Source organism: Rhinolophus sinicus, chromosome X (genome assembly GCF_036562045.2).
Source record: "Rhinolophus sinicus isolate RSC01 chromosome X, ASM3656204v1, whole genome shotgun sequence".
Taxonomy (NCBI): domain Eukaryota; kingdom Metazoa; phylum Chordata; class Mammalia; order Chiroptera; family Rhinolophidae; genus Rhinolophus; species Rhinolophus sinicus.
In genome coordinates, this window is record NC_133768.1 from 519,676 (window position 1) to 544,306 (window position 24,631).

Sequence of the window (24,631 nt, forward strand, 5' to 3'; positions counted from 1 at the left end):
AAACAAATGTTAAAAAAAAAAAAAAGTTATAGGGCTTCCAGAGGGGGTTGTGGTGGAAGCCAATCTGAAAGAGCAGGTCAAAAGAGATACTACAAATAACTGAGGTGTGTACTAAATTTTCTGTTCAAAGAGAAAATTTAAATGCTATATGTCTTTGTTACTTGAGTACTACCAAAAGAAAAATGTTTTTCTTTTGGGTAAAGGTATATGTTAACATTCCATCCATGAATTTTTGGATATAATGAAAAAGAAATTTCATAATTGTTAATTTTAATTGAAAAATAAAAGTTAACTGTTTAAATTTACTGTGTTTTGTTAAAATTTTTAGAGTAAAATTTCCACAAAATGCTATTTTATGTCTGATTTTACCCCTGACTAAAACAAGCACAAAAGCAATACATTTGTTTAATTGCTCTGTTTCTCTAATATCATTTTTATGTCTTTCAACATAAAAATGCATACAAAATTAAGCAATCTGTTACATTTCCACTGGCAAATAATGCCTGTTTCTAGTTTGGAGGGCTAAAAAACATTATATATTCCTCTTTGAAACATAAATGTATAAAAGAAAGGTTTGCTCTCCAACAAGGCTGAAAAGCAATGCTTGCCTGATAAATGAAATTTTGTGTGTGTTTGTATCTCTTAAAGGAATGGTATAAGTCAAAAGAAAATATGGAATGATATAAAAGTGTTAAAAAAATATAAAATTAATCATCCATTTACTTATCCAAACTAAAGTAGCACATGACCCAAGTGGGAATAATAGTAATGAAACCAATTTTCTACACTAAAAACTGAACCAGTTAGTCTGACAACTGCACTGAAACTACACCTGAAACTAATATGAAATAGTATTAAATGTCAACTATAATGGGAAAAGATTTATATACCACATACCAATGAAATCATATGGTTCTCTACTTTTTCTGTCTGATTTGTTTTGCTTAGTATTATAATCTCAAGATCCATCCATGTTGTCGCAAATGACACTATTTCATCTTTTCTTATGGCAGAATAGTATTCTATTGTGTATATATATATATATATATATATATATATATATATATATATATATATATATATATATACACACACAACTTCTTTATCTAATCATATATCGAAAGACACTTTGATTCTTTTCATGTGTTGGCCACCGTAAATAAAAATGCAATGAACATCAGAGCACATATGTCTTTACAGATAAATGTTTTCAGATTTTTGAGTAGATACCCAAGACAGGGATTGCTGGGTCACATGGTAATTCTATTTTTAATTTTTAGCCTTTCATAGCAGGTGCACCAATCTGCATTCCCACCAACAGTGTATGAGGGTTCTTTTTTCTCTACAGCCTCACTTGTTAATATTTGTCTTGTTGGTGACAGTGATTCTAACTGATATGAGGTGATATCTCATTGTGGTTTTCATTTGCATTTCTCTGATGATTAGTGATGTTGAGCATTTTTTCACATGTCTGTTAGCCATTTATTTGTATGTCCTCTTTGGAGAAATGTCTATTCAGGTCCTCTGCCCATTTTTCAATTGGATTGTTTGGGCTTTCTGGTGTTGAGTTGTATGAGTTCCTTATGTATTTTGGATATTAGCTCCTTATCAGAAGCATTGCTTGTAAAAATCTTCTCCCATTCGTTTGGTTGCCTCTTTATTTTATCAACGGTTTCTTTTGCTGTGCAGAAGCTTTTGAGTTTGATATAGTCCCATTAGTTTATTTTAGCTTTTGCTTCCCTTGCCTTTGAAGTCAAATTCATAAAATCCTCTTTGAACCCATTGTTCATAAGTTTAGTACCTATGTTTTCTTCTATGCATTTTATTTTTCAGGATTTTGTTTAGGTGTTTGATCTATTTTGAATTTCTTTTGGTACATAGTGACTGAAAGTAGTGTGGTTTCATTCTTTTGTATGTGGCTTTGCTATTTTCCCAACACCATTTTGACGAGGCTGTCTTTTCTCCATTGTATGTTTTGGACTTCTTTGTCAAATATTATCTGTCCAAATTTATGTGGGTTTATTTCTGGGTTCTCAATTCTATTCCATTGGTCTGTGTCTGTTTTTCTGCCAATACCATACTGCTTTGATTATTGTTGCCCTGTAGTACAAGCTGAAGTCAGGGAGTGTGATACTTCCAGCATTGTTTTTTTCCTTAGAATTATTGGGTATTTGGGGGAAAGAACACTGATCCATTAACTTTCCTCAGTATATATCTTACAGAAATGAAATATGTGCCTTACATATAATAAATACTGCAAACTAAGTGTTTTGTTTTAGGAAATAGCCATTAACTTTATCTTGGATTATTTGAAAATCTATGTAACTCATAAGTTTTAATAGTATACTCCTACAAATATTCAATTATCTGCAAGTGTTACAATATTTGTTAGTAAATTTAGGCAAAAATCTTGAATAGCTTTTTTAAAATTTATTGGAGTGACTATTGTTAGTGAAATTACATAGATTTCAGGTGTACAATTCTGTATTACATCATCTATAAATCCCATGTGTGTTCACCACCCAGAGTCAGTTCTCCTTCCATCACCATATATTTGATCCCTCTTACCCTCATCTCCCACCACCCACCCCCCTTACCCTCTGGTAACCACTAAACTATTGTCTGTGTCTATGAGTTTTTCTTTCTCATTTGTTTGTCTTGTTCTTTTGCTGTTTATGGTTTATATACCACATATCAGTGAAATCATACGGTTCTCTGTTTTTTTCTCTCTGACTTACTACGCTTAGCATCACACTCTCAATATCCATCCATGTTGTCACAAATGTTCCTATATCATCTTTTCTTACTGAAGAATAGTTTTCCATTGTGTATATATACCACAACTTCTTTATTCATTCATCTCTCACAGGATATTTTGGTTGTTTCCATGTCTTGTTTTAATCATAAATGTATGTTGTCTCTTGTCAAATGCTTTTTCTGCATCAATTGATATAATCATATGATTTTTTCCTTTATTTTGTTTATGTGATGTTACACATTGATGGATTTGAGGATGTTGAACCATCCTTGTGCCCTGGAATGAACCCCACTTGGTCGTGATCAATAATCTTTTGAATGCATTGTTGTATTTGGTTTGCTAGAATTTTGTTTAGGATTTTTGCATCTGTAGTCATCAGAGATATTGGTCTGTAGTTTTCTTTTTTGTGTTGTCCTTACCAGGTTTTGGTATCAGGGTAATGTTGGCCTCATAAAATGAGTTAGGGAGTACTGTCTCTTCTTCAATTTTTTGGAAGAGTTTGTGCAGGATTGGTATTAGATCCTCTTTGAGGGTTTGGTAGAATTCACTAGTGAAGCCATCTGGTCCCGGACTTTTGCTTTTGGGAAGGTTTTGGATGACTGATTCAATTTTGTTATTGGTGATTGGTCTGTTTAGATTTTCCAGTTCTTCATGGGTCAGCCTTGGAGGCTAAGAACTTGTTTATTTCTTCTAGGTTATTGAATTTTGTGGCATATAGTCCTTCGTAGTAGTCTTGCATTATCCTTTGTATTTCTGTGGTGTCTGTGATGACTTCCCCTTTTTCGTTTCTGATTTTGTTAATTAGTGTCTTCTTTCTTTTTATCTTAGTGAGTCTAGCCAAGGGTTTGTCAATTTTGTTAATCTTTTCAAAGAACCAGCTCTTTGTCACATTAATTTTTTCTATTGTGTTTTTGTTCCCTATTTCATTTAGTTCTGCTCTGATTTTTGTTATTTCCTTTCTTCTGCTGACCTTGGGTTTCACTTGTTCTTCTTTCTCTAGTTCTTTAAGGTGTAATATGAGGTTATTTATTTGGGATTTTTCTCTTCTCTTGAAATAGTCCTGTAATGATATAAATTTCTCTCTTAAAACTGCTTTCACTGCATCCCGAAAATTTTGGTAGGATGTATTTTCATTGTCATATTTTTCTATGTATTTTCGATCGCTCCTCTAATTTCTTCTTTGACCCAGTCGTTCTTTAAAAGTATGTTGTTTACATGGATGGATCTTGAGAGAGTAATGCTGAGCGAAACAAGTCAGACAGAAAAAGCAGAGAACCATGTGATTTCACTGATATGTGGTATATAAACCAAAAACAACAAAAGAACAAGACAAATAATGAGAAACAGAAACTCATAGACACAGACAATAGTTTAGTGGTTGCCAGAGGGTAACGGGGGCGGGGGGTTGGGGGTGGGAGATGAGGGTAAGGGGGATCGAATATATGGTGATGGAAGGAGAACTGACTCTGGGTGATGAACAAACAATGGGATTTATAGATGATGTAATACAGAATTGTACACCTGAAATCTATGTAATTTTACTAACAATTGTCACCCCAATAAATTTAATTAAAAAAAAAAAAAGTATGTTGTTTAACTCCATGTATTTGTGTTTTTTCCTGCTTTCTTTTTGCAGTTGATATCTAATTTCAAAGCCTTATGATCAGAGAGTATGCTTGGTATGATTTCAATCTTCTTAAATTTGCTGAGGCTGATTTTATGTCCCAATGTATGGTCTATCCTTGAGAATGTTCCATGTACACTAGAAATAATGTATAGTCTGTTGTTTTAGGATGAAGAGCTCTATATATGTCAATTATGTCCATTTCACCTAATGTGTCATTTAGGGCTGCTATTTCACTATTTATTTTCTGTTTGGATGATCTATCCATAGCTGTCAATGATGTATTTAAGTCCCCTAGTATAATTGTGTTTTGGTCAATTTCTCCCTTTAGTTCTGTTAGTAGTTGCTTGGTATATTTTGGTGCTCCCTGATTGGGGGCATAAATATTGATGACTGTTATGTCTTCTTGTTGTATAGTCCCCTTTACCATTATGAAATGTCCATCTTTGTCTCTTGTTGTCTTTTTCAACCTAAAGTCTATTTCATCTGATATCATTATGACTATATCATTTGCTTGCAGTGTCAATTTCCACCCTTTCACTTTGAGTCTATGCTTGTCCTTGTAGCTGAGATGTGTCTCCTGGAGACAGCATATGTTTGGGTTTAGTTTTTGGATCCAATCTGCTACTCTGTGCCTTTTTATTGGTGAGTTCAGTCCATTTACATTTAGGGTGATTATTGATATGTGACTATTTCCTGTCATTCTATCTTTAGTTTTCTGGTAAGGCTGTGTCGCCATTGTTTATTTGCCTTTTTGTTGTCTATTATTTCTGTACGGTGGTATTCTATGATGTTTCCCTCTGTTTCTTGTTTTATTACAGTATATATTTCAGTTCTGGATTTTTTTTGAGTGGTTACCCTTAAGTTTATGTAAAAGAAAGTTTGATATTTAGAGTATTCCATTTTCTTCAGCACGCTTACTTTCTCCATTCCTATTTTCCAGTTCAGGCCTTTACTCTACTCCTTTTTGAGTTTTGGTTGCCACAAATTGTCCCAGTTGATGGTGGTCAAATAGCCTCCTTTAATATTTCTTGTAGTGCAGGTCATGTATTAGAAAATTCCCTCAGCTTCTGTATATCTGGAAAGGTCTTTATTCCTCCTTCATATCTAAAGGATATCTTTACTGGATATATTATTCTTGGCTCATAATTTCTCTCTTTAAATAGTCTGAATATTTAGTTCCACTCCCTCCTGGCTTGTAGAGTTTCTGCTGAAAAATCTGATGATAATCTAATGGGCTTTCCTTTGTAGGTTACCGTCTTCTTTTCCCTGGGGTTGAGGATTCTTTCATTGTCATTGATTTTAGACATATTCCATACAACATGCCTAGGAGAATGCCTGTTGGGATTGAGGTAATTAGGTGTTCTGTTTGCTTCTTGGATTTGAGGATCCAGTTCTGTCCACAAGTTTGGGAAGTTCTCATCGACAATTTGTTTGAATATATTCTGTGTTCCCTTCTCTCTTTCTTCTCCTTCTGGTATGCCCATTATTCTTATATTGCTCTTTCTGATGGAGTCAGAAAGTTCCTGTAGAGTTCTTTCATTACTTTTAAGTCTCAAGTCTGTTTCTTCTTCCATCTATGTAATTTTCAGGTTTCTATCTTTGATGTCACTGATTCTTTCCTCCATCTTTTCAACTCTACTACCTAAGCTGGTCATTCCATTTTTAATTTCTTCTATGGAGCTCTTATACTCCAGAAATTCTATTTGGTTCTTTTCTAAAATTTTAATCTCTTTCTTAAAATGCTCATGTTTTTCTTTGATAGTGTTTCTGTGTTCATTAAACTGTCTATCTGTGTTTTCTTGCATCTTGTTGAGTTTTTTCAGAACTGCAATCTTGAATTCCCTGTCATTTAAGTCACATATTTTTGTATCTTTAAATTCTTTTTCTGGAGACTTTTCACTTTCTTTCGGTGCTGTCATGTTGCGTTGGTTATTCATGGCAATTACTGTTTTATTACTTCTCTTCCTAGCATCTACAGGAGTGGCTTCTGCAATAGGTTGATAGGAAGAGGTCTTTCTTTTGTTTTCCAGTACTTGTTGGTAGAATGCTTTATTTTCTCTCAACTGCATCCTTTTTTTTCTCTCTCACATGGTAGTTCTATGTTTTCTCTGCACTATTCCAGCTTCTCACACAATGGGGGGATTCCCTGGGAGACAGACTTCTCCTCTGTTAATAGTTCGCTTGTGTCACAGGGCATAGTGTCCGTGTGGGTATGTGGAGAGCTTTAGAAGTTCCAAATCTCTTCCTGCACCAGATTCATAGCCCATATGTTTCAGCAGTTCTGTTTACTCCTGCAGGGATCTGCCCAGATGGTGGGGCCAGGGGTGGGGTGTGTTGTGAGATGTGGCCAAGAGCAATGGCTGCAACCACCACCACAGCTGGGCAGGCTTCCACAGCTCCCTTCCCTTTGCTGGAACTAGTAGGGCTGCGAATTTGTGTCTGTGGCCCACAGTTCTCAGAACAGCAAATATTCAGTTATTTTGATCTTACACTGCTACTGTTCTGGTTCTAGCACTGGGCAGGTGGGGGTGGGGCAAGCTCTGGGAGGGTAGGGAGGTGGCGGCTAGTCTCAGTGCCTAAGACTTCAGTTCTCTGCATAGCATTGAAGGCTTAAACCACCGTTTTCAGCCTTCTTCCCTCAATCATTTCTCCGATGTCTCCACCATGAGTGTTGGTTTCAGCTGTGTTATATGCTGCCCCCTCTGGCCTATGGGCCATAAGCAGACCTAGCTCTCCAAGTTCTTCCCTCTCTGGCAGCTGAAGTAGTTCCGGGATGCAGCGTGCTCAGAGCACTGAGCTAGGTCTGTATACTGTGGCCACGTGGCTCCGTCTCCGCCCTTCTCCCTTCCCTTCTCCCCTGCTCGCGCAATGCCCACACCTTTAGGTGAATTCAGTAGTGGGCTTCTTCGTCTTACCTGTCTACTGTGTAAGGAGTCCTTTGTGGAGTTATTGTTGTTCGATTAGTTGTAAATTCCAGGGGAGCTTTACAGAGGCTCACCTCAGGCCACCATTTTGATCCCTCTCTGAATAGTTTTTAAAAAGCTTTTATTCTTGGAATTTTGAGTATATAGTTTTATTAAGCAACTCTGCCAAATTGAGGTTGCAAAATTATCACAATACTTAGAAGTTCAGGTCCCCTAATTTTTTTCATGCAGACTTTTCAGTACTTTCAAATAATAATAACCTTGGTTAGCTGTCCAGTAATACAAATTCATATGATATGAAAAATAATCTCTCTGATACGAAAAAAAGGTTAGCAACACCACTGCAACAATTTTGAAAACTTAGTTGTCAGATCTATATGTTCTTTATCCACTTATCTGTGGATGGGCATTTGGGTTACTTCTAAATCTTGATATTATTAGGGAACCCTCATACATATACTGTTGGTGAGATTGCAAATGGGTATAGCCAATATGGAAAACAATTTGGAGGTTTCTCCAAAACTGAAAGTAGAACTGCTTTGTGACCCAGCACTTTAACATCTAGGTATTTACCTAAAGAAATTGAAATCTTATTCTAAAAAGATATATGTACTTTTGTGTTTATTGCAACACTATTTACAATCACCAACATGGAAGCAAAGCAACTGCCAATCAATAGACAATTAGTTAGAGTTCCTGCCATTCATCACACATGCTCAGGACTGTGGTGTCCTTGGGTACAGCTTCATCAGATGACATGGGGAGGGCTTGCTTCCTGAATGTCCCTGATCTGCACCTGATCTGTGTGTGCCAGTGCAACAAGGTCACTGCTTGTGATGTTTGCATGTGCTGTCTCCTGACTCCAAGTTCTGTAAGGAGAGTGTTCATTCCAATGAAGCTGTATCTACACACAGCTTCTCAAGAAACCTGTGTGTAGAAGGCACTGCCTGGTTGTGTTTAGAGCTCTGCCAGACTCACACCTTGAAATGTGAGTATACATGTGTGTATGGTGGGGGAGGTGGAGGCTGTGTGGACTCAGTATTCCACCACATCCTCCTCAGACTCCTGGGCCATCAGTTCCTCTTCTGTCACAACCTCCACCTGCATGGTTACCTCTTCAACCAGCACTGCCTCCTGCTGCAACTCCAGGGCCTCTCCTTCCTACTCTTCCTTAACCCTGGCAATGAAGGCCTCTGCCTCCCTCCCAAAGGTTGAAGTCTGCAGGATCCTCACGAGCCCCACTGTACCAGGAGGCCTGTGGGATCCTGCTTCCTAAAGCACCCCCTACCATATCTAAATCATCCCAGAATGCCAGGATTGCCCAACTTTCCCCAGACCCTGCCATACTTGCCACGTGGCCCTGGCCCTCAGTTCTACAACTATGAGCTGCACTATATCCAGAGCAGACCTGGTCACCTGCAAGACTAGCACACTGAAGCTGAGATTCTTGGTTTGGCCTCCATTTTCTGGTAGGCAGGGCATATGCGGGAGGTTTCTGATGCCAGCTCCCAGGGAATCTGATGGAAGGATGGGAGAGTCACACTCAGTTAGCCCACCCATATCTCCACCAATCAAAAAGAGGGTGGTGGGGGTAAAGGACCCCAGCCCAACCTGACTAAGGTCAGTATCCCTCCTGACCACCCCATTATTTGTCCTGCTTCTCCCTCATACAGACTCGAAGCTCACCTGTTGAGTGAAGGATGGTCTATCCATAGGGCTGATGTGCCAAAGTTGTGACCGAAGAAAGGAGTGTTGATTCACAGAGGCAAGGTAAGTTTGTGTCAACTCATTCTGCTGGAATACAAGACCACCTCCCCGATATTACCAAAAACCATTTTTCTTATATACAGGCCTCCGCAGGGGAAAGATTTCCCATTCACTTGATAAGACCATAAATGTTATTTGGGGTTTCTTCCACTCTTGCTTGCATATGCTGATGGGAATATTTTGTGTGTTGTGCATTTGGGATCTCTCTCCTGACACTGGTTGTTCTTTCTCCCTATTCTATTCAAGGAGAGATCCAGAGACAAGGTGCAGGATATTGGCACTCACATGGTGCTACATCAGTGACTTTGCTGGTCAGATCTATGTCATCTGGCAGTTTTCAATGGCCCAGATTTTACACGCTTCTTATAAGAGGTTTCATGTTTCAATGCACACATATACATGGATAGAATAATGCACACACCATAGATATCTATATGTATACATACATATGTATGCTATTGACGCGTACACACATGTGCATACACAGGCATATACTTGTACATTTCCAGGTATTCTGCCTTAAATTAGGGATTATTTAGAATCTGAGGCCAAATATCTGGACCCAGGCAGGGCACATCTGGTGTGCATCCAGCAGCTGGGTAGATGCTCTTATAGACATTGTGGCCAAGCCCAAGGTATGGCCATGCTGCAAATCTGACTATCTCAACCCCAGTCCTTCATCTGAGGCTGTCTTAGAAATGCATCATGCTGGAATTTATTTCCCTTACGTGGGACAACTAACTCCAGGATTTGACACTAGCAATCTAGTCAATCAGGTAGATTAAAGGACCTTTCAACTGTAGCCACACAACAGCTTAACCTTTTGTTTCCTTCTACCTGTCCCCATAGAAAGGAGAGTCTGTAAGACAATCCTTTCAGGGACTTAGCTAAACCTTCGTGTTTGCACCCTATGCCTCCCTGTTTGGTACCAGAAAGATGACTGGACAGTCAATGACGAGTAAGATTCCTCACGGAAGGAACACCTCAAGCCAGATGCCCTTGTGGGGACCAACAGATGAACCCGGGGTTCACAGAGGTGGGCACAGCCCCCACCTTCCTCAGGCTAAGGAAAGCCTCAGCCTCTGTGGCTGCATTTCTCCCTAAAACCTGCAAGGCAAGTGATTCAATGAGGTGCTCTCCATCTATTCATATGCATATAGGTTTTGTCCCTTGGGGAAATTGAGACTTACGGTCCAGATGTCTGCAGGCAAGGGTGATTGACTTGAATCGGTTTTCTATTAAGATGTATGAGATTCACAGACCATAATGCTAATGCCTTATGTGAATATCAATAAAACCACCAGTTGGCTTGAGTCGAGGCTCCAGTCTTTGTTCAGGGTGCGAGGACCCTGGCCTTCTGAGATTTAACTGCATTAAATCTCAGTTTTTTCTTTTTTAAAATTTAACCCGAAGCCACCTCTTTTCATTCCCTCACTGCCTGTGTTGCGCTGGATGTGACATTCAACATCCTTCATTTGCTCCACTGCTGGTGGCACTAGAGTTCTATTTGGTGACACTGATCATTTGCTCCTGTTGGATTAGCTATCATCCTCTGTTTGGGGAAACTTCAACTGACATTGGCAAAATCCAAAGTGCACTCCCTCTCTAGATTCAAGTAGAACCCTCAAATTCTATGTGAAGAGTTAGTCAATACCCTATAAATAAAGAAAACCTTCTAGGCATTAAACTCATATTAGAGTGTTACAAGGATAAGGGGCTCATTATCCTGTGTATGAGGTCCTGTGTTATCTTATCCCCCTTTGCCTGTGAGAAAGCCTGATGCCTGGAGATAAAGGTTTACCCAGGATGTCTTAAAAAGAAACATGTTTATCCCTCGGCACATTACAGTTTCTACCTCTACCCCTTCTGACATCCATTCCAGCTGAAAGCAAAATTTTCAGTCTAATCGATTTGTGCAGTATATTTTTTACTATTCCAGTTGATACCCAATACCTGTTTTTACTATTCCAAGGGTACCCAATACCTGTTTTACGTTCACTAGAGAAGAAAGGCAATACACCTGGGCAGCAGTGCCTCGAGATTCTCAGGAAGTCCCTCTTACTTTTCACAGAGCTTGAGATATCATTTGGAGGATGCAAACTTTCCTACAAGTTCTCCTATATTACAATATCTGGATAACTTCCTTCTCTGTTTCCCTTCTCAATGCTTTTCACAACTAGATGAGCTACCTGTTAAGGTACAGTTGTACCTCGGTTTTCGAACGTCTCTGTTGATGAACATTTCAGTTTACGAATGATGTAAATTTTATGGATCTATGGTATCATTAGATAGGAAAATTAATGCTAAATTTGCAGTTTTAGGGGTTGATTTTAAAGGTCTGGAACAGATTAATCCATTTTGCATTACTTTCTATGGGGATACCGTGCCTCGGTTTTCAAATGTTTCAGAACTTGAATGGTCTTCCAGAATGGATTACGTTCGAAAACCGAGGTACAACTGTACTTGGACAAAAGTCTCAAAAAAAAAAAAAAAAAAAAAAAAGCATTAGACATTACATTGTACAAATTCTCATTTGAGATACTTAATATGGGAACAAGAGGTGCTTTGGGATTTAGTGGAGTTATTTGGAATCCTGAACTTTCCAAAACCTAAAGTTCAGTGCCGGTTACAAGGTATTTTTAGTGACAGCTGCTTACACTAGAGATTAGAATCTAGATGTCTCTTTTATAACCTAGCACCTATATGCTTCACTGGAACCTAATTACGTGGGAGGAGTGAGAGGACTTAGCCTTTGGAACCTTGAGGACACAAGGAGAATGGACCCAATTGGCATTTGGAGGAGTTGAAGAAAACTTAAATCAGAAACATTTATGTTCTTGTCAAGCAAATGAAGAACATTTAGCCTGAAAAATTTAAGCCAGAGACCTTGCAAGTGTCTGCAGCTTGGCTCTCAAATATGCCTGTTGCATGGATATCCTATGCTGGCCAGGACATATCCCCTGGTCTATTTCATGAAAGCTCCCTGTGGATCAATGTGACAAGTGATACAGAACCATGACTTAGTAGTGGTAAACTCTGGTTAATGCTAAGAATCCCAGCAGAGGGCGCCGATGTTCAGGATAATACCAGATGCCATAACTGAGGACTTCCTGGAGGCCAGCCTTCTAAGAGAGTGGGGAGCTAAGAGGGTGGGGAGCCTTCTTACTGATTGGTTGTTGTGCAGGAGAGCAGACTGGGTGTGGCTTTCCCATCTTTTCATCAGAGTTCCTGGAGGGCTGGTGGAAGGAAGCCTGTGCACTCACCCAGTTCTCCAAATCCCCACAGGCTACACCAGGAAGCCCAGCTAGTGTGCTGGCCATGTGGTCACAGGGTCTCGCTCCTTCGCAGCCACACAGCTAAGGGTGAGGGACACCTGACGAGTGAGACGGGTCCTGGTAAGGTAGGGAAAACCAGGCATACCTGGGGTTCTTTATATCTGAAAGGGAGACGTCGGGAGAAAGGAGCCAGCAGGCCTCCTAGTACAGTGGGACACGTGGGAACCTGTCAGACCTCAGCAGGTGGGAGGGTGGCAGAGACCTCCTCCTCAGCGTGGAGGAAGGAGAGGCCCTGGAATCTCATCAGGAGCCAGTGCTGGTTGCCAAGGACATTATGCAGCTGGTGGAGGTGATGATGGAAGAGCAGGTGGTGACCGAGGGTATTGTAGAGGATGTGGTGGAGGTGGGGGAAGGGGAGGCAGTTGGAGAAATGGAGGAGGGTGAGGATCCAGTGCAGGCTGCAGGGATGGAGGTGGAGGGGCAGGCAGTAGCACGGGAGGAGTCTGGGCAGGAGGTTTTTCTGGTTGTAGAGGATATCATGCAGGTTGTGCAGGTGGTAACTGAAGGATTGGTGGTGACTCAGGAGGAGGAGGAAGGGCGAGAGGTGATGCTGGTTGTAGAGGACATCATGCAGGTGGTACAAGTAGTGAATGAAGAGCACGTTGAGACTCAGGAGGAACAGGAGATACAGGAGGCAGTCCTGATAGTGATGGACATCATGCAGGTGGTGGAGATAGTGACAGAAGAGGTGGTGAACCAGGAGGTTGTGGAGGATGAGGTAGAGCTGGGAGAGGTTGTAGAGGTTGAGGAGATGGAAGACCAAGAGGATCAGGTACCGGCTCTGGAATGGGAGGAGGAGGGACAGGTGGTGGCACAACAGGAGAAGCCTGTGGAGCCAGAGCTGGCCCAGGCTCAGTCCCCACTGGAGGCGCTAGAGGCCCTTCAGTTGGAAATGGAGCCAGTGAATAAGCAAGCAAGCCGGGCCCAGTGTCGCCTGCAACTCAGGATCAGTAAGAGGCGCAAGCCCTACCTAGAGCTCAGAAGCACCATCATCCAAGGCATCCATGGCTTCTGGGCCACAGTCGTATCCTTGATGCTGTGAGGGAGGGACCAGGTGGTGGCTGGCTAGTACAGGAGGCAGGTAAGGCAGGAGCCAGATGGCTCAGGAAATACATATACTGAAGCCAAGCCCCGACTTGTGAGCGCAGTCTTGCAACTCTCACCCTGAAACCTGGGGGGAGCCTGGATATCATGCAAAGGCTTGGAACGCTCCTTGGGCTCTAACAGCAGAGGTCCAAATCAGAATTATGAATAACACAAAGGTTGTTCACTCAAAAGTCGTGTATGACACTCAGTTTCCCTTCTGGATAATGCTCCGGGAAAGGGGCTTTGACTATACATCTCTTCCATCAAAGACAGGAGTGTGTGATGTTCAGCTATAAGCTGCTCTGTATAGCACTGGGCACACAGGGGTCAGTGGCGGTCAAGTGCTCCCAGGAAAAAGTGCCTCTCTGTGCTTGTGTACAGGTATGCAGCAACCAGGGGACTGCCTTGGTCTTATTGTAATCCATGTTAAAGAAGTTGAACTAGGGGGAGGAGTGATTAGGCAATGTGAGGCTGTTTCCCAGATTTGCTCGTGTCCTAGCCCTTTCAGCTCCAGCATCTAGACTTCAAGCTCCTTGACCTAAAGCAGTTTGTGAACCACCCAGAGATGTCGGCCATGATCAGAGACGAAGATGCAAACATGCTTAGCTACATGATAAATTTGCAGGTGAGGCTGCAGAGTGAGGGAGAGTAACGGAAATTATCTACTCTTGAAAACAAGAATGGGCAGGTCTCCTGGAAAGAGATTTCCACCTTCTCATCCACTTTTCCCTGGCAGGTTGAGGAATTCAGACGTCGCCATGATTGCTGCAAGATCAGATTGTTCTTTCAAAGCAACCCCTACTTCCACAATAAAGTGATTGTGAAGCACTATGTCATCCATGCCACGGGTAAGAGAAGGTTGCCTACTGAGGGGGTCGCAGATGGTGGTGGGTGGAAGTTGGAACGTGATCCAGCCCCTTTCCACATACTTCTCTTCCTGCAGGATATAAGGCATCTCATTCTACCCCAATTCTTTGGTATCCGCACTATGCAAATGAAGCCTATATCCACAGGCATCAAGACAGCAGCCCTAACTTCTTCAACTGGTTCTCTGACCAAAACTTTACACACTCTGGCAGGATGGCTGAGGTGGGTCCTCTCTGACCATGCCAAAAATGATATTGGTGTGTGCCCCTGCTGCTTGGATTTGGGATTTGAGCCCCACCCTGTCCCGACCTGCCCCATTTCCCCTGACAGATCATAAGTAAGGACCTGTGGCCCAATCCCCTGCAGTACTATGTGAAGAACAAGGCACCAGAGGAGGAATCGGACAGGAGAACAGGTGTGGAGCCTGTGGTGGGCAGTGAAACATGTGCTGTCAGTGAGCTGGGGATTTATTTCTCACATGGAAAAACTGAGGCTCAGAGGAACATAGCCAGTGACAGCAAGTAACAAGGTCACCAAGATCTGATAGGAAGTTTAGAGAACTGCAGGGCAAATCAGGTTCTGATTAGGGAAGTGTAAGGTGGATGAAGCAGTGAGAATGTGCAGTCACTCAGAATCAATGCTCACTCATTAACTCCACTTCTCTGTGTTCTCACTCCATGGCCATCCACTCCACTCTCAGATCTGCCTAACACCCCTTTAAACTGTGGCTGGCAACATATACTTCCTATCACCCTTTCCACAAGTGTCTGGGAGTCCTCTTGAGGTAAAAGCTTACTCTGCTGGGCCAGCACTTTTCATTTTTGATCACCATAGCCACCTGTGAACTTGCTGGTCTCCTTTGCATCCCATTGCCATAATGAGAATACTGGTCATTCATTATCAAGATATAAGGGCGGGGGGGGCAGGTTTTGCACACATGGCTGGAGGAAATTTAATAGGTCACAGATGAGGATTTAACCATCATTTCTGGTCAGAGCACAGACTAATTAAAGAAACTGTTAATTCCCAGGGAAGGTAAATGTCCATATCCGTGTGTGTGTGTGTGTGTGTGTGTGTGTGTGTGTGTGTGTGTATCCATGGGAACTCCAAGATTTTGTGAAAATTATGACAGATATTTCACCTTACCTAAAATAGTGGGAAACCTAAAAAGCTGTTTCAATGGAAACAGATTTTTTTCAACACTGTTCTCATGCACAGGAAAGAGGTGAGGAGTACTCGGGAGTGAGACTTACGGAGATGGAGACATCGATAAGCCTGGAATAACATTCAAGGATAAATAAACAGCAACCAATGTGTTTCTGTGTTTTGTTTTTACATGAGGATATGCTGAGTCAAGGAAAATTCAATTCCCTATAGGTCCTCTAATCCACAGCCTAGGTATTACCAGTCCTTAGGAGAGGTGGCATCTGGGTCTATAAAAGTGTAGAGTGGGGCTAGATATCCTTTTGGATTGCCTCAGAGAACACAATTTTTCCAGTGGGGCAAGGGTTTGGGAGTCAGAAGAAAGAGGAGAAAGGCTGGTAAATGGTTCTTCCCATATCCCTACAGGAAATAAGAAAGTTCAAGGAGTGGGCCTGGGTAAGCAGGCAAGCATTTATATGTCCAATGCTCAATACTGTAGAATGATGGTCTTCTAGGTACACTCCTTGTTCGTGCAGACATACTTACAGCCTGCAATGTGGAGGAAGTCTCAATGTTCATTTCACAGTTGAACTGAGTGTCCTCCTTATATGTGGGACTACACCGTCTTTTGCTGAGGACCAGACTCTCTGGGCCAACGTTCCAAGCCACATTTAGGAAATGGGGGCATAAGGTACATAGAGATTCTGTGGGAAAGGGAGACCAAGGCTTGGGGAATGCAGCAAAAATATGACTGCTTTCGGGCAAGGTCACCAGGTAACAAAATCAATTGTCAGAGGAATAGTGCAACGCCAGTTTCTTCATATTGGTTTGGATGGCCTCATGTGAATACTATAGTTTCTCTAGGGTGTCATTTTAGGTCCAAAATGCACAGGCAAGGCTGAGGGAATTAGGGAGGTGGGGTTGTTTACAGGGCAATGGCTGGGTCCTGCATCCATGTGTTCTATGTCCCATGGTGACACCACTGTTAGTATTACTGATTTTACATAGGCTGAAGCTTTTCCCCCAGGCCCTTTATCAGGAGGAGATGCCAAAATATAAAAAACAACCACAGGACTACATTTATGTCATGAACAGTCCAATGAGAGCGACTCTTTTCACTCAATGGCCATGTGCATCATGTCTTTAGTGCAAGGCAATCCAAACAAAAGTCCTTTCATGGGGCCTTCTCAGAATTCTGTGCATAAGGCCAATAGAATGACCAGGAGCACACAGAGAGCACCTGTTTCTAGTCTCACCCTGTAAGTGGTAAGCTCTTAGGGGGCTCCATGCCCAGTGACTGGCTACTTCCCAGGGACACCTACAAAGGACTAACTGCCTGAAATGGACTACGGGGACTTCAGTGTTACCCTCAGTGTTCTTCTCTATTCCTAGATACAGTGGCTCCAAGGCAAACATCTGAGAGTGTCAAGTTGTTGCCCAATATACGATCAATGGTTTAGGCTCATCTAAAACAACAAAGAAGCATATTTTGGGATGTGCACACTACAGGAAAGTTGTAGGCAACTCCCACAAACAGGAGAGGCATTACTTTATCGACAAAAAGGAGAAGTTGGGAGTGGTTGCTGAGAATGTAAGTCCATGGGAGAATAGCTACAGATTGGGGACATGACTGTTTCTTACTGGCTGAGCTGATAGCCTATTCACTTTCTTGTAGGAAATGCAGTGCATCTCTTTGTGTTGGACTTAACACTGATTATTCATTTCTGTGGATGATTCTGTTGGGGGCTGTACTTCACAATCCTTCCTGTAATTGATCCCAAGGAGTACTATGTAGGAGCTTTCCCTTCTGGTCTCCTACTCCCTTTCATTTAGGGTTCCCTGTATTAATTTTCCCATGCCCCCTTTTGATCAAGACCTTTCTCCCAAGCATTGGTGATCAAGGTTAGGTTCTCCTTATTTCCTGGTCTTTGGGCCCCCAGTGCCAGCAAGGACCTTTCCCCAGTGCCACACCCCTCATTGGAAAGAAATTGTGCAGAGTGGAAAGCTAACAAGGAGGAATATGAAGATTTTCTGCTTGCTCAGCAACAGTTCCACCAGTGGGAGACTGTCACAACTCAGGCAGTGAAATGCCACTCAACTTGAAACTCCTGATTTCCTTCAATGGACTCTCTGTAAATGTGCTTTCCAACACCCTCCTCTAAAGAATATTATTCCTCTTCTTTCTTTTGTGGACTCGCCTATGATGTTGAATGTGCAGAAGGGCAATGATTTGCTGTTCCCAAATGCAACCCCTTTTTTGCTGGCTAAAAGACTGACTGCTGTCTTTTCTTAGTTCAATAGACTCAATAGTGCTGTTAGAACATTCAACCAACTCTGAAGGTTAGGAGGGTATTTGCAATGAAAGCTGACAGGAAACACAGACTTGGTGGAGCCCCTAGCTGATGAAACGCATTCCCCGATCGCTACAAAGTTCTAGAAGGATTCCTAGGTATAGGTAATGCTTTCTGACAAATTCTTGTCACAGAAGACCCAGTGGACTGTCCAGAAGGGAAGGCTTGGACCCTGTGAGAAAACACACAGAGCATGACAAAAACATTTATATCCATGAGATGTGGGAAGCTGTATGGTATCCAACTTGTTAAAGCTGAAGTGGCTCATTGAGCAAGTTAAAGTGTCCAATAGCCATGTTAACACATTTATGAATGCTGTTTGCCTAGGTGGGACAAACATCTATGAATGCTGTTTGCCTAGGTGGGACAAACATTCTGGGTACTCTCTCTGGCCTTATCAATATCGCCTCAGGAATTTCAGTTTGTAAATATTATTATTTGCTCAGTAAAAGTAAGGTTTTACATATGTGCTGCAACCAGGACTGCAATTCTTGGAATTTTGGTAGGAATTTTGAGTTGCTATTTTTACCCACTCCACAGTAACCTTTCTGCTCTGAACCAGCAGTTACTAGCTTTCCAATTTTATTTCCTAGGGTCAATTTTGGGGAATTACTAACACTGTGGGGTTAGTAATGTGTCCTGTCCCCTTACCCTCTGGTAACCACTAAACTATCGTCTGTGTCTATGAGATCTTATTTCATCACTTGGTTGTTTTGTTCCTTTGTTGTTTTCAGTTTTATATACCACATATCAGTTTATATACCACATATGCCCATTTTTTAATTGGATTGTTTGTTTTTTTGTTGCTGTTGAATTGTATGAGTTCCTCATATATTTTGGTTATTAACACTTTATTGGACACATTGTTTGCTAAAAGCTTCTCTCAATTCATTTGGTTGCCTCTTTATTTTGTCAATTTTTTTTTTTTTTTTTTTTTTTTTTTTTTTTTTTTTTTTTTTTTGCTGTGCAGAAGATTTTCTGTTTGATATAGTCCCATTCTTTATGATAGCTTTTACTTCCCCTTCCTTTGGGGTCAAATTCATATAATGCCCTTTGAACTTAGGTAGGACAGGTATTAGATCCTATATGAATGTTTGTGAGAATTCACTAGTGAAGTCATCTGGTCCCAGACTTTTTCTTTTGGGAAGGTTTCAGATGATGGATTCAATTTCCTTACTAGTAATCCGTCTATTTAAATTTTCCAATTCTTTATGATTCACCCTAGGAAGGCTATATGTTTTTAAGAACCTGTCTGTTTCTTCTAGATTATTGAATTGGTAGTATATAATTCTTCATAGTATTCTTGGATGATGGTTTGTATTTCTATGGCATCCGTGGTAAGTTCTCCTCTTTCACTTCTGATTTTGTTTATTTGTGTCTTTTCTCTTTTTATCATAGTTAGTCTAGTCAAGAATTTGTCAATTTTATTAATCTTTTCAAAGAAGCAGCTCTTTGTTGCATTAATTTTTTCTATTATTTTTGGTTCTCTATTTCATTTAGTTCTGCTTTGATTTTTATGGTTGCATTTTTATACACAAATCATGAACTATCAGAAAGAGAAATTAAGACAAGAATCCCATTTACAATCGCTTCAAAAAAATTCTTATGAATAAATTTAACCAAGGAAGCAGAAGACATGTATTTAGAAAATTATGACATTGAAGAGAAAATTAAAGAAGATGCAAATAAATGGAAACATATACCATGCTCATGGATAGGAAGAATATAGTTAAAATGGCCATACTTCCTGAAGCAATATATAGGTTCAAATTACCAATGACATTTTTTCACAGAATTAGATCAAATATCCTAAAATTTATGTCAAAACATAAAAGACCCTTAATAGCCACAGCATGCCTGAGAAATAAGAAAAAAAAAGTGGAAAGTGTCACACTAACTGATATCAAATCATATTACAAGGCTATAGTAATCAAAACAGCATGGTACTGGCATAAACCAGACATACAGATCAATGAGAGAGTAGAGAGCCCAGAAATAAATTCATGCCTATATGGTTATTTACTCTATTACAAAGGAAGCAAGAATTTACATTGGGGTAAAGACAGTCTATTTAAAAAATGGTGCTGGGAAAACTGGACAGACACATGCAAAAATAAAATGAAACTCGACTACGTTCTTACCCCGTATACAAGAATAAATTCAAAATTAATTAAAGACTTAAATGTAAAACACAAAACCATAAAACTCCTAGAAGAAAATATAGGAAGTAAACTCACAGACATTACCTTAGTAATATTTTTACTGATATATCCCCTTGGGCAAGTGAAGCAAAAGAAAAAAAATAAATGTATGGGACTACATCAAACTAAAAAGTTTTTTCACAGCAAAGGAAATCATCAACAAAACAAAATGATATCCTATGGAATGGAAGAAGATATTTGCAAATAATACATCTGATAAGAGGTTAATATCATACATGTATATTTGGTTGGTGCAAAAGTCATTGCAGTTTAAAAGGTTAAAAATAACTGGGGGAAAAACCACAATTACTTTTGCACAAACCTAATATATTACATATTAATTTGTACAATTCAACACCAAAAAAAATTTATTTTTAATGGGTAGAGGACATGAAGAGGCATTTCTCTAAAGAGGATATAGAGATGGCCAGTAGATATATGAAAAGATGCTCAATGTCACTAATGATCAGAGAAATGTAAATATGAACCATAATGAGATACCACCTGTCCCTGATCAGAATGGCTATCATGAATAAATGAACAAATAACAAATGTTTGCAAGAATGTGGAGAAAAGGGAACCCTCATGCACTATTTGTGGGAATACAAATTTGTGCAGGCAATCTGGAAAACAATATGGAGATTCCTCAATGTGATGTATAGATGATGTATTACAGAATTGTACACCTGAAACCTATGTAACTTTACTAACAATTGTTGCTTCAATAAATTATAATTATTGTTTTAATTATAAATAAAACTACATTATGACTCAGCAATTCCACTCCTGGATATTTATCCAAAAAAATCCAAAGTGCTAATTTGAAAAAATATGTGTATCTCTATGTTTATTGCAGCGCTATTCACAATAGCCAAATTAGGGAATAACCAAAATGTCCATTAACAGATGATTGAATAAAGAAATTATGGTACATTTATACAATGAAGTATCAGTCTGCCATAAATTAGAATGAAATCTTACCATTTGCAACATCATAGATAGACCTAGACAATATTATGCTAAGTGAAATAAGTCAGATGGAGAAAGACAAATACCATATAATCTCACTTATATGTGGAATCTAATGAAGACAATAAATGAGCAAATAGAAACAGAAATAGACTCACAGATACAGAGAAAAAACTGATGGAAGAGCTGTTGGAGGATGGGGGAGAAGGTTAAGTGATTAGAAAGTACAAATTGGAAGTTACACAATAGTCACCAGAATGTGAAACAATGGGGAATATAATCAATAATACTGTGAAGTTATGTAGAGTGCTAGATGGGTACTAGATTTATCAGAGGGATTACTTCATAGATTGTGTAGATCTTTGACAATTCTGTTGTGTAACTGAAACTGAAGTACAATAACATTGAATGTCCACTATAATGAAATATGTGTGTGTGTGTGTGTGTGTGTGTGTGTGTGTGTGTGTGTGTATGGACATATATATATATACGAGGTCAGAAAAATTAAGTGATTAAGTGCATGAACTTTTTGCAATGCTGTTGCTAACCTTTTTTTATATCAGAGGGATTTATTCATTATGAGTTTGTACCAACCAGACAAATAGTTAACCAAAGTTACTATTTGGAAGTGCTGAAAAGGCTGCTTGAAAAAGTTAGATGACCTGAAAATTTCACCAACAATTCATGGCTCTTGCATCACTATCCCACACCAGCTCACAGGCACTGTCTGTGAGGAAGCTTTTAGCCAGTCAAAAAATAATTGTATTGAAACACTCTCTCTATTCACCTGATCTGGCCCCTGATGACTTCTTTCTTTACCTGAAGATAAAGGAAATATTGAAAGGAAGACATTTTGATGACGTTCAGGACATCAAGGTTGATATGATGACAGCTCTGATGGCCATTTCAGAAAAAAGTTCCAAAATTGCTTTGAAGGGTGGCCTAGGCATTGGCGTCGGTGCATAGCTTCCCAAGGGGAATATTTCGAAGGTGATGGTGGTTATAATCAGCAATAAGTTGTATAGCACTTTTTCTAGGATGAGTTCGAGAACTTAATTGTCAAAACTCATATGTGTGTGTGTGTGTGAGAGAGAGAGAGAGAGAGAGAGAGAGAGAGAGAGAGAGAGTGTGTGTGTTAATGGGATGCACAGTATAGCATAGGGAATATAGTCAATGGTATTATAACAACTATATATGATGTCAGAAGGGTAGTAGACTTGCGGGGGGGACTTATCACTTTGTGAAGGGTGTAAAAGTCTAATCATTATGTTATTTTATACACCTGAAACTAATATAAAAATAAAATTAAAAGAAAAGGAAGGCACATATGCCTCTGTCATCTATGTGCTAAGGAGCTTACAAAGGTGTAACCATATCCTGAAATTCTTTCAGGGCATTTGAGTCTGTGCCCATCACGATTGAGGAGCAGCTTCTTCCCACCCCTGAAACACTTACTTGCTAGAACTCACAGAAAAGCAGAGGTGAAAGAACATTGGGGAGGCAGAGAGAAAATGACAGATAGGAAAGCAGAGAAGGAGATATGAACAGAGAGAGTGAGAGAGACAGAGAGAGAAAGACAGAGAGATAAAAAGAGAAAGGAGAGACAGAGGAAGGGGAGAGAAAGAGAAGGAAACAGAGGGACAGACACACAGAATAAGCCTTTTATTATTGAGCTTTTTCCCTCTTGAGCACAGGAGGTCAACTCTGCAAAAATTAAGCCTACAGTCTCTCCCTAGAGACAGAGACCTTGCTAATGTCTGCAGCTTGACTCTCAAATATCCTTTCTCCATGGATATCCTGCACTGGCCAGGGTGTACCCCTCATCTATTTCATGAAAGCTCCCTGTGAATCAACGTGACAAGTGATAGTACTGTGATTTGATAGTGTGAAACTCTGGTTAGTGCTTAGAGTTCCAATATTTGGCACAGATGTTTAGAAAAACACCAGATGTCAGGTCCAAGGACTTCCTAATGGTGAGTCATTTTGGAGGGCCCATCTGTATATGTTGGGAGCCTATATCCTTCTAGGCCTCCAGAGAGGTGGGACTGTTTAATGGGAGGCCTACAACCCTCTCTCCAGTTGGTGGAGATGAAAAGAAGATTGGGCGAGGCTCTCCATTCTTCCATTGGAATCTCTGGGAGGCTCTGGAGGGGAAATTTGCCCTGTGCTCTGACCTTTAGAAACATGGAGCCTGAAACAATAAGCCCTGCTTCAGTGCATTGGCCACGCAGGCAATGGGTTCTGCTCTGGATACGTCTGGCTTCCACATCTCACTTTTTACAGCTGCACAGTTCATGGTCAGAGCCACATGGCACGTGAGGTGCAAAAAGTCTGATGATCCAGGCATCCAGGAGTGCTTTATATCTGGGAGGAATCCCTCAGGAGGCGGGGGCGCACAGGTCTCCAGATGCACTGGTATAGCACGGACCCAGCAGTCTGCCGCAGGTGGGAGGGTGGCAGAGGCCTCCATCCGCAGCGTGGCGTCAGAGCAGGAAGGAGGAGCCAGGGCGTGGCCTCTTGAGGCAGTGCTGCTTGTAGAGGACGTCGCACATGTGGTGGAGGTCGTGACAGAAGAGGAAGTGGTGGCCCAGGAGTCTGTGGAGGATTATTCGGAGGTCCGGCAAGTGGAGGAACTCGGGGTCATGGGAGACGGACAGAAAGAGGTACAGTCTGTCGGGAGTGAGGAGGAGTCACAGGCCCCGGTGTGGAGGGAGAAGCCTGGGCCGCCCATCCTGGCACCGCCGGCAGTCTGGGTACAGCCCAGAGTGCCCACTGGAGCTGCTGAAGTTACAGCTGACAGTTCAGAAGGCCGGACACAGCAGCGCCTACTATCGGCTGAGGCGCAAGATCCGTCAGAGTAGGCAACCACATCTGGAGCGTAGAAGGAACATCATCCAGTGCATCCATGGTTTCTGGGCCAAAGCCGTATCCTTATGGGTGACTTCTGGGTATGCTGCTGAATGGAAGACAGGGACGGCAGGCAGAAAAGGCAAGGGCCAGGTGGAATCCTGGTAAAGGCTTAGGGAAGGGCCTGGGTACCCCAAAGGCACATCTTGGGGTCAGGTGTAAGAGGACCAGGACAGTCCTCAAGGCATCAGAGCAGAAAGTATGAGTGAATCTTTTCAACATACAGGTTGCCTGTGCACACTTCCCTGGGCCAAGGCACAATTGGCCCCAGGGAGCGTGCCCGGGCAACATGTAACGGGGTTACTTGACACACTGCAGACATTTCAAGGAGACAGTGTCCTGGGCAATCCCAGCAGAAATGGAGCCCACACACTCCTCCCAGGCACTCTGTGTGTGGGTAGTTGTTCCACAGTCGAGTGCCAAAGCACAGGTGTTGCAGGTAGGGGGTTAAGCGGTGTGATGCCACTGTCCTTCCCAAGACACCACTCCGCTAGCTGATCTTAGGAGCAGGCTACAGTGCTACTAACACACAGCCTCCACGCACATCCCAATCCCATTTCACACACACAAACACATTCACATGGCAAGGTGTGTGTGCAGTAGAGTTACAAAGCCAACCAGGCAGCCCCTTCCTTGAGATATGCAGGTATCTCAAGAAGCTGTGTGTGGACACAGCTTCGTGGGAACAAATCCCCC

At 41.2% G+C, this 24,631-nt stretch overlaps 1 protein-coding gene across 1 annotated transcript; it reads left to right on the top strand.

Moving 5' to 3' along the window:
- Positions 1–12,685: 12,685 nt before the first annotated feature.
- On the top strand, positions 12,686–14,889 carry LOC141569716 (testis-specific Y-encoded protein 1-like). The gene is made up of 5 exons (XM_074324050.1): positions 12,686–13,435; positions 14,045–14,122; positions 14,234–14,345; positions 14,441–14,586; positions 14,695–14,889. Exons 1-5 carry the CDS (start codon positions 12,686–12,688, stop codon positions 14,887–14,889), a joined length of 1,281 nt encoding a protein of 426 aa, XP_074180151.1.
- The last annotated feature ends 9,742 nt before the right edge of the window (positions 14,890–24,631 follow it).